The 16,619-nt window shown below is 30.3% G+C and overlaps 2 protein-coding genes across 2 annotated transcripts; both read right to left on the reverse strand.

Moving 5' to 3' along the window:
• Positions 1–9,167: 9,167 nt before the first annotated feature.
• Positions 9,168–9,647, reverse strand: LOC129284805 (pathogenesis-related protein 1C-like). Its single transcript, XM_054920281.1, has one exon. The coding sequence runs from the start codon at positions 9,645–9,647 to the stop codon at positions 9,168–9,170; it is 480 nt and encodes a 159-aa protein (XP_054776256.1).
• Positions 9,648–15,772: 6,125 nt separating this feature from the next.
• LOC129284807 (pathogenesis-related protein 1C-like) lies at positions 15,773–16,252 on the reverse strand. Its single transcript, XM_054920283.1, has one exon. It carries the CDS (start codon positions 16,250–16,252, stop codon positions 15,773–15,775), a length of 480 nt encoding a protein of 159 aa, XP_054776258.1.
• Between the last annotated feature and the right edge of the window lie 367 nt (positions 16,253–16,619).

Consider the following 16,619-nt stretch of genomic DNA (forward strand, 5'->3'; position numbering starts at 1 on the left):
AACCCATGTTTCTCCCTCTTTGACTCGCCTTGCCAACAACAACTCAAGACTGAGAAGGAAAGATAAAGGCGTCTTAAGCTTGAGTGGTGTGATAGAGATAGAGGAAATGATGAGTCGAATCAAATGTAGATCAAAGGAGGTAACTAAGGTACGACGAAGATAGATAAAAATTTCTAGAAATTTATGGTTTCTTTGATCATTTCAAAATTTCTGGGTTCTAAAATGTCTCGAAATTGTTTATTTTGAAATCGTTCTTTGATTGTTCTTGGTTTGATCGACAATAATTTCTGGGTTCGATCAACACTGATGATCGTTCTTTGATTGTTCTTGCCTCGTGTTCTTTGATTTTTCTGAACCGTTTTTGGTTCTTCGACGATTAATGTTGATATCTGGGTTCATTAATTAAGTCTTTTGGGTCAAATATTTTATTTGGCTTTGATTGTTCTTGCATTGTGTCTTTAATTTGCTAGGTTTGACTGTACTAGATTATTTGCTTCTGGGGAGGAAGATGAAAAGGAATTGTTCTGGTTTGATTCAACTTTTGACGTGGACTTCTACAAGGCTGTCCAACACGGAACTTAACAATTAAATTTAATTTAATAGGTTAACAGTCAACTAATGACCAAGGTGACATTATAGCATATTGAAAAATGTTGGGGCGAGGTTGCACCAAAAAACTTGAAGATATAGGTGCACTTAGGGGGAAACTTTAAGGATAAATTTGTAACTTAATCATTTTTTTTTTAATTTCATGGATAGTATGGTCTTTTCAAAATATAAATACATACATTAAATGAAATTTTGATTCCATTTTCATCTACCTATCAAACATACTTTTAAATCATACCTCCACTTCCACTTCTATTTATGCCCAGTCTTTTTGTAATGGTCACAAGTAACCTTCCCTTTCTGGATCTTTTGAGTTGTATCGCCACCCTTGCTTACAAGTGCAGTAGAATATAGAGAAGAAGATGGAGTAGAAATAGTTCCAAAAATTATTCCCTTGCATCTGCAAGACTCACAACATACCTCAGAAAAAACTTGCCTGGTTGATAGGAGTGGTGTACGGCTCAGAATCCTACCAACAAGAAATAGAAACACACGTGCATTCTCAATCTTCTCTTTATAACTCGTAGCATCATTGCTAATTGACCATTTTACTTCCATCGTTAAATCCAGCTCTTGCCAAATGGTCTTTAAATCGAACTAGATTGCAGTGATATTGCATTCACCTTGTTGTAGTGTCCAAGCCTTTGTTTTAAGCTCGTACAGCCTTGCCAAGTCCTTCCCATCATAGTATGAGTCTTGTAGCTGGTCAACATATGTTTCCCATGTCAACAAAGGAGTTACCAAAGTTATAAGGAAACTAACTTCATTAGCGCCAACTCATAGTCTTTGTGTGTACTTTTAAAACTTTAGGGGCTAACCTAGTAGATGAATTAAACTAATAAAGAGACTAGGAACAATGAAATAAAACTATAGGGACTACAAACAAAACACAATCAAAATATCCCTGTAGTTGTATTTTTCTTTAAATATTTTTTACTTTTTATAACTTTTCAAAATAAAAAATTCACGTGGCAGACCTGTGTTCTTTTTGTTGGAAAATATAGTAGATAATCTGGTCCAAGTATGCTCAAAGATGCTGTTCTTACGAGTTATTCTGCTTTACAAGTTGAAAGTGACAATTCTCCAAGATTAAATGAACATTTCTTGCAGAAAATAGGGTGACAGAATAATAGAATTACACAAATGAGACAAAAGAACTCCATAGATGGAAGAGAAATACTTGAAAACTCAAGAACAATGTGTTAGAATACTCCTCTTCTTGGTCTATTTGACTTACCCAAATTCTCATCTTAGCATCTATTCACTAAGGTTTCCTGATCAAACTGGGATAGTATGAGGCATCTTTTGATGACACACACATACATAACTTTACAACACTTTTCCAAGCGTTGTTTCAAAAAAAAACAAAGAGAGAGAGAGATAATATGAAGAGAATTTCCACCAGTAGTGTGCGAGTGGATAAAGAAAATGAGAAGTACTTGTTGGTGAAGACTCTTTATTTTGTTTTAAATAACATCATTCGCCGTACACAGTAAGTTCCTAAATTAAAGGGCCAAGTCATTTTCCCCCGAAAGACAAACAAAAAAGTCCCCTTTTCAAGTTTTAACTATGACGAAGGAGAGAAGACTTCATAGAATATATAGGAGGAGTCAATTTATATGTCGATATTGATGGAGAAGTCAGTGGTTCAGTCCACATCATCCATCAACGTGTTATTCAAGGTATAGTTTCGTCCAATGAAATTATTGAATGCATCAAACAACCAATAATAATATTCCAAATTTCTCAATGAATTACAACCAAATCAAGAATATTTTTCTATGTATAATTACTGGCTCAACGACGTCTATTGTGCGCATGCAGTTCGGTGCAATTATAACGGTAATATAAGCTAAAATAAAAGTATTTATTCAATGATCAATGTTTGGACTAAATTATAAATAAGACAATTGCAAATAACTGCAAATTCAAAAGTCTTCATTGTATATAAGATATTTAAATTTTAAATACAAATGAAATTATTATTTATTTCTGTCTAAATCAATATTTGTAATCTCATTTTTCCACAAAAAAATAGCTACTTATCATTTAATTAAATTTTGGAATGAATGTCATTTTTCCAAACACGATGTTTTCAATTTTTTAAGTTATTACCTATATTTCATTTTTCTTCTTTAACATAATTTTCCTTATATTCAAAAAATGTCAATTTTCCGTAAAAATTGTGGAACAGAAAGTGTCCGAATACATTATTCTGTCCCTCGGCCTCCGTTTCTCCCTTGGTCAACTGTTACTCATTATTTGCTCTTCCATATGACAAAAAGTAATTAAGAGAACCGCGTGATCTTGAACCATGACCGTGTTTTAAGGAAATAGGATAAGTGAAGGATTTCGTTCTAAAGGACACCTAAATTGAGAGTAGAGATACTAATAAACTTCTCAACAATCTTCTTCTTAATATAAACAATTATTAAATCAATGAGAAAATTCTTTCCTATTTTATTTTGAAGTGGTGTCACATTAGTTGTTGATTTTGGGATAATTAGTGAAAGTGAATTATAGGACAAAATCTATACTTTTTCAAACTTTACTTTTGGGATAGTCATAGTAGACATGTTCTAAAAAATTGGATCCTTTTTACGTCGAGCTCATGATCTTAGAATTTATACACGAATTAATTTTTTTTCTTGGTCAAAAGAAAGTTAATCTGAAGAGAAAAAATTTCTCAACAAAATGATACAAATCACCATAATCACTTGAATGCATCTTTAGAATGTCACAATATTTTCTAATAAGGTAGCGTATTATTTTTCAATACTAGAATTAGAGTATCTAGTTAATTTATATTTATTGAGGAAAGTTCTATATGTAAATTGCAATAATTTTTTTCAAAAAAATAAATGATCCATATAATTGAATGGTAAAACTAAGAGTGTCTCCTTTTCCCTTACTCTACATTTTCCTTGATCAGTGCTAGGTCAAAATTTTTTAATGGCTCAAATTTAATATTTGATAAAATAATAATAATAATAATTTTATATGAATATATAAATAAAATATTATATTTTTAAATTTTTTAGATCAAATTTTAATAATTCAAATTTATTTATATATTTTTATGTAAAATTAAAATAATAATTTTATCAAATATTAAATTAGAACCGTTGAGATTTTGATTCAAGGATGATGAGAAAAAAGGAGGGAAATGAAAGAAAAGAAAAGGAGAGACTCCTAGTTTTAACTGCCAACACGCGATGTTTATATAGCTATTTCAAACTAAGATATATATCTAATAATATATAGCAAACTAGCTAAGATATTTGAAATTTCAGATCAATACAAAAGCATATTATTTTCCAATGAAAATGCTGTCCAGAAAATAAATTAAAGCTTACTGGAAACATGCAAGGACGTGAAAGATCATGCAAAGTTAAACATCATTCTCTTGCTTTTCATTTATATATTCATATTATTCATCAAACACCATGACACTACATACTTTCATTATGACCTTAATTAATGACAAGATTCAATTCCATTTACTTGTCCATATCCATTACTCAGATTACATAACCAGACGAGCACTATCCATTGTTTGTTGTTGTGAGATGTGTTTGATGAAGAAATGAGGGATGAGGAAATGAGAGGCAATGGGGAGGTATTTATAGGGATTTTCATGCGGAAAATTGGCATGTTTATTTTAGCTAAGTTTTTTGTTGGCAGCTAGGATGGTGGAAATTTTAAAATTAACTTTTATAGATTTTGGGTCACTTTAGCAAGCAGCATTAAATAAACTACAACTTAAACCAATGAGGTTGGCAAATGGTTTGTTTGATTTTTTTTCTTTATTTGGTTTCCCGCATAGGTTTTTGTTCTATTTTGACTTTGTTTTCTTACTGCACCCATGTGTTTTCCTGTAGAAAACAATCTTATTTAAATATACATTCGCGCACTAAATGTGATATGTCCTTTAATAAAAGACCATAAATTTTAATAAAAAAGTAATGTCAAATTTTGAACTATTTGTTTTTTAATTATGAAAAAGGATTAATGAGCAAATAAGACTCTCAACTTCTAGTAAAAAATTGTCCTGAATCCTGAACTCTTATAAAATGTAAAATAAACCTTAAACTTTTAAATTCATAGTAAAATAAACCCTGATCGTTAACTTTTTTAACATCATTATTGTCCATGCGAGTACTGTAACAATCAAGGTTAAATTTGTAGAAAAATAAACCCTAAACAGTAATTGTATGGACTATAACGGTATTAAAAAATTAACAGTCAGTGTTTATTTTGCTATGAATTTAAAAGTTTAGATTTTACTTTATATATTTTAAAAGTTTTGGATCTAAGGTGATTTTTGATTCTTTAGTTCAGGGTCCTATTTGCTTATTAACCCTTATGAAAAGTATATGATTTATTTTCAATAATATACTAGTATAGTGTTTTATAATTAAAATATTGTGCGTGCATTTGTATTGTAAAATTATTTTAAAACAATGTTTTTTAAAAGGGTAAAAGAGCGAATTGGTACCTAAACTATAAGTTTAGGAATATTTGATATCTTAAACACATTTTTGATATAATATTCCTCTTCAACTTTTAAAAATTGTACAATCTAGCCCTATCATTAATAAAAAGTTAACTTTGACTGTTAGTTGATCAAAAATGACAAAAAAAACCCTAAAAATTGTAGAAAAAAACTAAGAAATTATAGTAAAGAGCACAAAAATTACAGACAATTAATGACCTAAAAAATATATAAAAGGACCAAAAAAATTTTATTGATTCTTTCCTATCATTTTCTCGTCGACTAACAGTTAAAATTGACTTTTGTTAATGGTATGAGCCAGATTGTATTGTTTTCAAAAGTTGAAGAGAACATTGTAATAAAAATGAGTTTAAGAATCCCAAATGTTCATGGATTTATAGTTCAAGGACCAATTTACTCTTTTACCTTTTTTGAAATATTGTGTGTTTATGAGTGTTTTTTATTTTTCTTTTTTGTTTTTTTGTTTTGCAAAACTACATACAGGTTATACTTTATATAGAAGTTTTCGAAATAAAAATACAGATGTGGATGTGAACCCTTTAATGTGACTCCTGAAATGTATGGATGGAAGAATGGAAATGATTATCCAGTTAAAAAATTACAATAATGACAAGTTTGGTGGTTGACTTTGACCAGTCAACAGTCATTTATAAAACGTGATGCATGAGCAAAAGAAATTAGGTCAGCTATAAATATCCAAGTGGCCAAAATATTTAGGGTTTGAGATTAATTTTGGATGGAAATATTAGTTAAGAATTAAATTTAAAATCCATTTTCACATGAGGAGACTTAAGTGAGAACAAATGAAATTGATGAAAATATAGGTTTCTTATTGGTGAATTTGTTATGTGTATGTTCAAAAGCATATAAACAAATATAATCACCATGTAAATAAAATCTAACGACCAAGTAGACTAAATTACAATGTAAATGTAGTTAGATTATTTTAAATCGACATTTAATTTCAGTCAAGCTCATTTAACCCAACCATCATTTTTTTTTTTACAATTTTTCCTTTCTATAAATATATATATAATCTTAATTTAACTATAGCTTTCAAATCATATAAAAATTAGTTATTACTACATACATTCGTCTTTATTCTTCATATCTCATATATATACATATATATATATATATAATAATTCTGACTGAGCCATTGGAGAAGTGGATGCTACACAATTTATATGGATGTACTGCTAATAATAACATGAGATCTACTTAGGCTTCTACTTTTGGTCTCATTTTTTGGAAACTGTTGGATGCTTGTAGCAAATTTATCTTTCAAAATTGTTCTTTGCAAGGGGACTAGCTGGTTGCTAAGGTACATGCTGGTAGATTTTACTCTTAAAGAGAGGTTGCTCTCCGGAAAGCTTAGGGAAGTGCATCAACCAAGTCTATGCAGAACATTAACTGGCCTCCAGAGTAAGTGACTCATAATTGTGATGGTGCAGCCACAAGCAACGATGGTCGAGCAGGTAGAATTATGGGTTATGATGGCTCTCGGACCCATGGATGCTATCGCAATGTGCACCCCTTTACATGTAGAATTATGGGTTATGTCTGATGGTTTAAATATGGTGCGGGAGCAAGGTTTTAGAAAAAGTTAATTTACATGTTCACTGCCTGCTAGCTGTGTATCTTTTGTCAAAAGATACTATTTATGTGAATGCCAACAGCAAAATGATTTTGCAGGTCCATTCCCTACTATACATAGGGGGTGGCAAGTCAAGATTAATCACATCCATTGTGAAGGAAATAAACATGCCAATTTCTTGGCTTCTTTGGCTAATGCCACGAATATGGGTGTGCATAATCTAGATCATCCACCAGATGATGCTCTAGGCATTGATTATATTCGAATTTGCAACAATAGACCCTAGTTGGGTCTTTTTCTTTTCTTAACAAAAATAATAATAATGCGATGATATGAAAAAGAAAACTGCCAAATGAGAAAGGATGAACATGTGTAACACGACTATGGTTCCCTCATATAACGGTTAGTTGTGTTTATAATTTGATATTTTTTATATCTTTTATAATATTTTAAACTCAGTAGCCAATACTATCAGATCATATAGATTGTATAAATATAAAAGTTGAGGGGATTTAATTGTAAGTTTTAAAGGTTAATAAAATTATATGTACGTAATTCAAAATTGAGGGGAATATTATATAATTTAACATTAGTTTATAAGTTTTTTTTAAAAAAATAACTCTAGTCTTATGCTATTATAAAAAAAAAAAAGATTCTATTAGAACGCTTTTTCTCTTTTTTGGGCTATTGGAGTGCTTTTCCTAGACACTTTTTTTTTGGGCTATTGGAGCGCTTTATCTAGACGATCCCATGAATACAAGAGCACTTTGAAAGTGCTCTAATAAGCAAGGTCTACAAGATAGCTTTTATTGGGAAGGATTTTCATAGGCTCTCCCTACGGAAGCAGTATTTATGTGGTTATAAAAATTGAGTTATAATTAAATTAAAATTATAAAGATTAATTAAAATAAGTTAAATTTTAATGACTGAATTTTAATTGAGTTAAAACACAGATAAATTATTAATATTTCCTAAATTAATTAAACACACAATTCTTAGCTGTAGACTATCATAACATGAGAAAACGTGAAAAGACAAACTTAATTGCATCTTATTTGAGAAATTTGAGGAGCAAAAAGTACCAAATTAAATTGTTCTCTCGGAACATAAAAATTAAATTAATTATTTTGCGCCTGAGTGTTTTGGTCAACGTGTGCACATTAATTATTTGCTTTTTCTCATGGAGACAATAATGTGTTCCTGAATTCTCTTCACGTGATCACCACAGTGACAGTTCTGCAGAAATACGAGAAGTAAAGGGTAGAGATACTTTGGTTTTGGTTCCCATCATACTCGGTCCGCTCCTTTTTGCAGGGGTCTCATGAATTTAAATCATTTTCCAAGAATTGTGGATTATTAATTATTTTATTCCAAAAATGTTTTTCTTTTTGCATCAATTTATAATCAAGAGAGATAAGGTTAAACTTTTAGTATTTATAATGGCCAAAGATAAAACTCAGCAATTCTAGGCAATTTTGGTCATAATGGAAGGAGTTTTTGCCATTTAATTAAGCACAAGGTTTCAAGTTCAAATATATATATATATATATATAATATTTTTAAAAGAATTACTTTCAATTAAGCCTTCAATTTAACGTACTCAAATAGATATATAAAAATAAAATAAAATCATATGAAGAGAATTTCTGTCGAAAGGCCAAAGAAAATAAGTATTTGAAGAAGAAGGAGTTGTATTGTTGTCCGAACGGATGAAAATTAAATTGATTAAATAAATAAGAGAAAAAATGATCATAGTTTGGAGGGAAAATAAGGTCAATCATGTTCATGAGGAAAAAAAGTATAGTTTATTTATGAAATTAAAAATTATAATTTATGAAAGTTGTGGAGGCCGTAACAGATCCAGAAAGATAAATTAGTGGTGACATAATTTATACATGAAATTAGTATTAATATTTTTATATAAATAATTTTAAATATTTATTAATTTTTATATTTACTAACATCGTGTTTTTTATTTGTATTACATAAAATCTATAGTTCTATGCATATCTTTTGTGTAAGAAGAAATTTTTTTTTGAATTTCTTTAACAAATTGTTAATTTTGTAAATTATTATTAAACTTGTTTCTTAAATATTGACGTGTGTGTGGAGGGGGAATTGTGTGTGTTTAGTCACCTTAAAAATGGTGACCCCAATTGACGATCTTGTCGGCGCAAGGCTTTGATAGCCAATAGTAGCAATCTTCCCCCTCCGGCGACCAGTAACTATGGCAGTGATAGTGACAACATTCAACCATCTCTTAAAAAAAAAAAAAAAAGCATTTTAAGTATATGGATCAAACCTATTACATTATTCGTCACTAAAATCAAACAGTTTTCAATCTCATTAAGATCAAACCCATTACATTATTCATAACACAAAGGCGTTCTTAGGCCCTTAATAAGCACAATACATAATCAAACCACAAATGCATTACTTCATAAACTAGTAAGGTTTTTGTCCGATGATGTTGCCACGAGGATCATAGTTGCAAGTAATAAAAATGCCTCCATTGTCACACCTCACTTTAGCACACCCAACACGAATCGAGCTCTTCCACACCACCTGAGTATAGTGTCCACACATCTGACCTGAATCACATGTATTGCTGTCATAGTGATAATCTGCCTTCTCGGCCACCCACATCTTCACGGCATCCGCGCCGCTCATGTCATCGGAGCTCCATGCAAGGTTCTCCCCATACTGGCCATTGGAATGAAGCAGCTGGCAATCAGCCTTGTGTTGGTTGGCATAGTTCTGTGCATAGGAAGCAACTGTATTGTCCCAAGCTATGTTTGGAACACCCACTTGTGATCTTGCTGCGTTGTGGGCATTCACATAGTCTTGTGGTGAATCTTGAGCTGAGGCCATAAGGGCAAAGATAAAGAAGAAGAGAGAAAATAAAAGCCTGGAAGATAGCTCCATTGTTTTGTTGTTGTGTGATGTGTTTGATGAAGAAATGAGAGATGAGGAAATGGGAAGCCTTGGGGAGAAATTTATAGGGATTTTCATGCGGAAGATTAATCCGCATATAGGGTCCTACAAGTTCAGTTAATGACACCTTTTTTAAAAAAAAAAAATGAGACTAAGATTTTATTAAGTTTCTCCTAGCCACTGGGGTTCTCAGTGGTCATTCTTCGTGAAGTACTTTACTTAAAATCCACATTCATTTTACATACTTCCACATGTTATCATTTGTTGCAATGAAATCAGTAAAAATTTTACCCGACAAAAAAATCACTGCAAATAAAAATTATACATTACGGTTCCAATATTAGAAAGGTAGTGAATGTGAAATTGTAAATTACAATTAATGGTTTCAATTTTTTTATTTATACTGAACATCATTTATTATAAATTACATTTACTTACATTTTCTATTCTTTTTCTACGTATGACTATAATGTGACATCTGCACATAGGATATGAAATCATTTTTATATTTAGTACTGTCATCTAATTCAAACTCAAATATTCTTATTTTGTTTTCTCAATAAATAATTAGATATCTGAGGAACCTTTATTTAGTTATAGATAGTTAATTATCTTTATATAGTTATTGTTCCATGTCTTTCTTGTTTATATGTAAAGATCATACAATAATTATTCCCATGTAACAATTCGGTGGTTGAAAAAGACACCACTGGTTACGGAAATACATACATGCATGTGTGATAAATATACAACGTAGCAATTTTATCTTTTCTGATTCTTGAATTGCTTGGTTGGATGAGTGATCGTCCAATTAAAAAATGATAGTGACAAGTTACGTTGATGACTTAGAGGAGTCAACAATCCCTTATAAAATGTGGTGTGTGGACAAAAGAAATAAGCATTGTTTTAAAAATTGGACCAAATTGAATGGTCAAACTGGTTGGATCATCAACTAGAGATGGTAACAACTTAGTTTGGATCAAAAACCTATTTTCATGATTGAGTCAAATTGGACCAGAGTTGAGATATTATTAAGCTAGAAACTTGAGTTGAACCGGCCGAGAAATAGAGCGGTTTCAAAAAATCAGATGATTTTAAATATAATATAAAAAAACTTAAAAATTTAGGAAAAAGAAAAAATTCAAAAATTAATTCCCTACTAAAAGCCAACTTTATTTTTGAATAATTCACATTATAAAATATGATTTGAAACCATTTTTTATAAAGATGTTGACAATTATATGTATAAAAACAGACACTTTTAAGTCTACTTATATGTAATTGAACTAAGATCTATACATCTTTGATAAATTATAAAATTATAATTTCTAATATTGTTAATTTACAAGTCATGTTATGTTATTTGATTAACAACTAGGCATATTATAGATTTGTTTCTTATAATTGTTTTATATATACATTTAATATTACTTTTATTTAATTATTATATTATAGATCCAACCGCTAGACTATCCGGTTAGATTATAAAAATCAAGAACCGCTGATTTTTTCAATTCAACATCCGGTCCAGGTTTTAAAACATTAAAAATTAGGACTTAATTCGGTTTTATATGTTCTCATTGTTGAGAGTTGTCTTAAAAATTGTCCTGAATCCTGAACTCTTATAAAATGTAAAATAAACCTTAAACTTTTAAATTCATAGTAAAATAAACCCTGATCGTTAACTTTTTTAACATCATTATTGTCCATGCGAGTACTGTAACAATCAAGGTTAAATTTGTAGAAAAATAAACCCTAAACAGTAATTGTATGGACTATAACGGTATTAAAAAATTAACAGTCAGTGTTTATTTTGCTATGAATTTAAAAGTTTAGATTTTACTTTATATATTTTAAAAGTTTTGGATCTAAGGTGATTTTTGATTCTTTAGTTCAGGGTCCTATTTGCTTATTAACCCTTATGAAAAGTATATGATTTATTTTCAATAATATACTAGTATAGTGTTTTATAATTAAAATATTGTGCGTGCATTTGTATTGTAAAATTATTTTAAAACAACGTTTTTTAAAAGGGTAAAAGAGCGAATTGGTACCTAAACTATAAGTTTAGGAATATTTGATATCTTAAACACATTTTTGATATAATATTCCTCTTCAACTTTTAAAAATTGTACAATCTAGCCCTATTATTAATAAAAAGTTAACTTTGACTGTTAGTTGATCAAAAATGACAAAAAAAACCCTAAAAATTGTAGAAAAAAACTAAGAAATTATAGTAAAGGGCACAAAAATTACAGACAATTAATGACCTAAAAAATATATAAAAGGACCAAAAAAATTTTATTGATTCTTTCCTATCATTTTCTCGTCGACTAACAGTTAAAATTGACTTTTGTTAATGGTATGAGCCAGATTGTATTGTTTTCAAAAGTTGAAGAGAACATTGTAATAAAAATGAGTTTAAGAATCCCAAATGTTCATGGATTTATAGTTCAAGGACCAATTTACTCTTTTACCTTTTTTGAAATATTGTGTGTTTATGAGTGTTTTTTATTTTTCTTTTTTGTTTTTTTGTTTTGCAAAACTACATACAGGTTATACTTTATATAGAAGTTTTCGAAATAAAAATACAGATGTGGATGTGAACCCTTTAATGTGACTCCTGAAATGTATGGATGGAAGAATGGAAATGATTATCCAGTTAAAAAATTACAATAATGACAAGTTTGGTGGTTGACTTTGACCAGTCAACAGTCATTTATAAAACGTGATGCATGAGCAAAAGAAATTAGGTCAGCTATAAATATCCAAGTGGCCAAAATATTTAGGGTTTGAGATTAATTTTGGATGGAAATATTAGTTAAAAATTAAAATTAAAATCCATTTTCACATGAGGAGACTTAAGTGAGAACAAATGAAATTGATGAAAATATAGGTGTCTTATTGGTGAATTTGTTATGTGTATGTTCAAAAGCATATAAACAAATATAATCACCATGTAAATAAAATCTAACGACCAAGTAGACTAAATTACAATGTAAATGTAGTTAGATTATTTTAAATCGACATTTAATTTCAGTCAAGCTCATTTAACCCAACCATCATTATTTTTTTTTTACAATTTTTCCTTTCTATAAATATATATAAATATATATAATCTTAATTTAACTATAGTTTTCAAATCATATAAAAATTAGTTATTACTACATACATTCGTCTTTATTCTTCATATCTCATATATATATATATATATATATAATAATTCTGACTGAGCCATTGGAGAAGTGGATGCTACACAATTTATATGGATGTACTGCTAATAATAACATGAGATCTACTTAGGCTTCTACTTTTGGTCTCATTTTTTGGAAACTGTTGGATGCTTGTAGCAAATTTATCTTTCAAAATTGTTCTTTGCAAGGGGACTAGCTGGTTGCTAAGGTACATGCTGGTAGATTTTACTCTTAAAGAGAGGTTGCTCTCCGGAAAGCTTAGGGAAGTGCATCAACCAAGTCTATGCAGAACATTAACTGGCCTCCAGAGTAGGTGACTCATAATTGTGATGGTGCAGCCACAAGCAACGATGGTCGAGCAGGTAGAATTATGGGTTATGATGGCTCTTGGACCCATGGATGCTATCGCAATGTGCACCCCTTTACATGTAGAATTATGGGTTATGTCTGATGGTTTAAATATGGTGTGGGAGCAAGGTTTTAGAAAAAGTTAATTTACATGTTCACTGTCTGCTAGCTGTGTATCTTTTGTCAAAAGATACTATTTATGTGAATGCCAACAGCAAAATGATTTTGCAGGTCCATTCCCTACTATACATAGGGGGTGGCAAGTCAAGATTAATCACATCCATTGTGAAGGAAATAAACATGCCAATTTCTTGGCTTCTTTGGCTATTGCCACGAATATGGGTGTGCATAATCTAGATCATCCACCAGATGATGCTCTAGGCATTGATTATATTCGAATTTGCAACAATAGACCCTAGTTGGGTCTTTTTCTTTTCTTAACAAAAATAATAATAATGCGATGATATGAAAAAGAAAACCGCCAAGTGAGAAAAGATGAACATGTATAACACGACTATGGTTCCCTCATATAACGGTTAGTTGTGTTTATAATTTGATATTTTTTATATCTTTTTTAATATTTAAAACTCAGTAGCCAGTACTATCAGATCATATAGATTGTATAAATATAAAAGTTGAGGGGGTTTAATTGTAAGTATTAAAGGTTAATAAAATTATACGTACGTAATTCAAAATTCAGGGGAATATTGTATAATTTAACCTTAGTTTATAAGTTTTTAAAAAAATAACTCTAGTCTTATGCTATTATCAAAAAAAAAAATTCTATTAGAACGCTTTTTACTTTTTTGGGCTATTGGAGTGCTTTTCCTAGACACCTTTTTTTTGGGCTATTGGAGCGCTTTATCTAGACGATCCCATGAATACAAGAGCACTTTGAAAGTGCTCTAATAAGCAAGGTCTACAAGAGTGCTTTTACTGGGAAGGATTTTCATAGGCTCTGCCTACAGAAGCAGTATTTATGTGGTTGTAAAAATTGACTTGTAATTGAATTAAAATTATAAAGATTAAATTAAAATAAATTAAATTTTAATAACTGAATTTTAATTGAGTTAAAACTTAGATAAATTATTAATATTTTCTAAATTAATTAAACACACAATTCTTAGCTGTAGACTATCATAACATGAGAAAACGTGAAAAGACAAACTTAATTGCATCTTATTTGAGAAATTTGAGGAGCAAAAAGTACCAAATTAAATTGTTCTCTCGGAACATAAAAATTAAATTAATTTTTTTGAACCTGAGTGTTTTGGTCAACGTGTGCACATTAATTATTTGCTTTTTCTCATGGAGACAATAATGTGTTCCTGAATTCTCTTCACGTGATCACCACAGTGACAGTTCTGCAGAAATACGAGAAGTAAAGGGTAGAGATACTTTGGTTTTGGTTCCCATCATACTCGGTCCGCTCCTTTTTGCAGGGGTCTCATGAATTTAAATCATTTTCCAAGAATTGTGGATTATTAATTATTTTATTCCAAAAATGTTTTTCTTTTTGCATCAATTTATAATCAAGAGAGATAAGGTTAAACTTTTAGTATTTATAATGGCCAAAGATAAAACTCAGCAATTCTAGGCAATTTTGGTCATAATGGAAGGAGTTTTTGCCATTTAATTAAGCACAAGGTTTCAAGTTCAAATATATATATATATATATATAATATTTTTAAAAGAATTACTTTCAATTAATCCTTCAATTTAACGTAGTCAAATAGATATATAAAAATAAAATAAAATCATATGAAGAGAATTTCTTTCGAAAGGCCAAAGAAAATAAGTATTTGAAGAAGGAGTTGTATTGTTGTCCGAAAGGATGAAAATTAAATTGATTAAATAAATAAGAGAAAAAATGATCATAGTTTGGAGGGAAAATAAGGTCAATCATGTTCATGAGGAAAAAAAGTATAGTTTATTTATGAAATTAAAAATTATAATTTATGAAATTTGTGGAGGGCCGTAACAAATCCAGAAAGATAAATTAGTGGTGACATAATTTATACATAAAATTAGTATTAATATTTTTATACAAATAATTTTAAATATTTATTAATTTTTAATATTCACTAACATCGTGTTTTTTATTTGTATTACATAAAATCTATAGTTCTATGCATATCTTTTGTGTAAGAAGAAATTTTTTTTTTTTGAATTTCTTTAACAAATTGTTAATTTTGTAAATTATTAAACTTGTTTCTTAAATATTGACGTGTGTGTGGAGGGGGGATTGTGTGTGTTTAGTCACCTTAAAAATGGTGACCCCAATTGACGATCTTGTCGGCGCAAAGCTTTGATAGCCAATAGTAGCAATCTTCCCCCTCCGGCGACCACTAACTATGGCAGCGATAGTGACAACATTCAACCATCTCTTACAAAAAAATAAAAAAAAAGCATTTTAAGTATATGGATCAAACCTATTACATTATTCGTCACTAAAATCAAAGAGTTTTCAATCTCATTAAGATAAACCCATTACATTATTCATAACACAAAGGCATTCTTAGGCCCTTAATAAGCACAAAACATAATCAAACCACAAATGCATTACTTCATAAACTAGTAAGGTTTTTGTCCGATGATGTTGCCACGAGGATCATAGTTGCAAGTAATAAAAATGCCTCCATTGTCACACCTCACTTTAGCACACCCAACACGAATCGAGCTCTTCCACACCACCTGAGTATAGTGTCCACACATCTGACCTGAATCACATGTATTGCTGTCATAGTGATAATCTGCCTTCTCGGCCACCCACATCTTCACGGCATCCGCGCCGCTCATGTCATCGGAGCTCCATGCAAGGTTCTCCCCATACTGGCCATTGGAATGAAGCAGCTGGCAATCAGCCTTGTGTTGGTTGGCATAGTTCTGTGCATAGGAAGCAACTGTATTGTCCCAAGCTATGTTTGGAACACCCACTTGTGATCTTGCTGCGTTGTGGGCATTCACATAGTCTTGTGGTGAATCTTGAGCTGAGGCCATAAGGGCAAAGATAAAGAAGAAGAGAGAAAATAAAAGCCTGGAAGATAGCTCCATTGTTTTGTTGTTGTGTGATGTGTTTGATGAAGAAATGAGAGATGAGGAAATGGGAAGCCTTGGGGAGAAATTTATAGGGATTTTCATGCGGAAGATTAATCCGCATATAGGGTCCTACAAGTTCAGTTAATGACACCTTTTAAAAAAAAAATGAGACTAAGATTTTATTAAGTTTCTCCTAGCCACTGGGGTTCTCAGTTGTCATTCTTCGTGAAGTACTTTACTTAAAATCCACATTCATTTTACATACTTCCACATGTTATCATTTGTTGCAATGAAATCAGTAAAAATTTTACCCGACCAAAAAATCACTGCAAATAAAAATTATACATTACGGTTCCAATATTAGAAAGGTAGTGAATGTGAA

This window comes from Prosopis cineraria, unplaced genomic scaffold (assembly GCF_029017545.1).
Source record: "Prosopis cineraria cultivar Desert tree isolate PC_DT_omini unplaced genomic scaffold, ASM2901754v1 PC11, whole genome shotgun sequence".
In the NCBI taxonomy this organism is placed as follows: Eukaryota; Viridiplantae; Streptophyta; class Magnoliopsida; order Fabales; family Fabaceae; genus Prosopis; species Prosopis cineraria.

Excerpts from the sequence above, each read along its gene's own strand:
- LOC129284805 (XM_054920281.1), bottom strand. The coding sequence starts at position 9,647 with ATGGAGCTATCTTCCAGGCTTTTATTTTCTCTCTTCTTCTTTATCTTT.
- LOC129284807 (XM_054920283.1), bottom strand. The coding sequence starts at position 16,252 with ATGGAGCTATCTTCCAGGCTTTTATTTTCTCTCTTCTTCTTTATCTTT.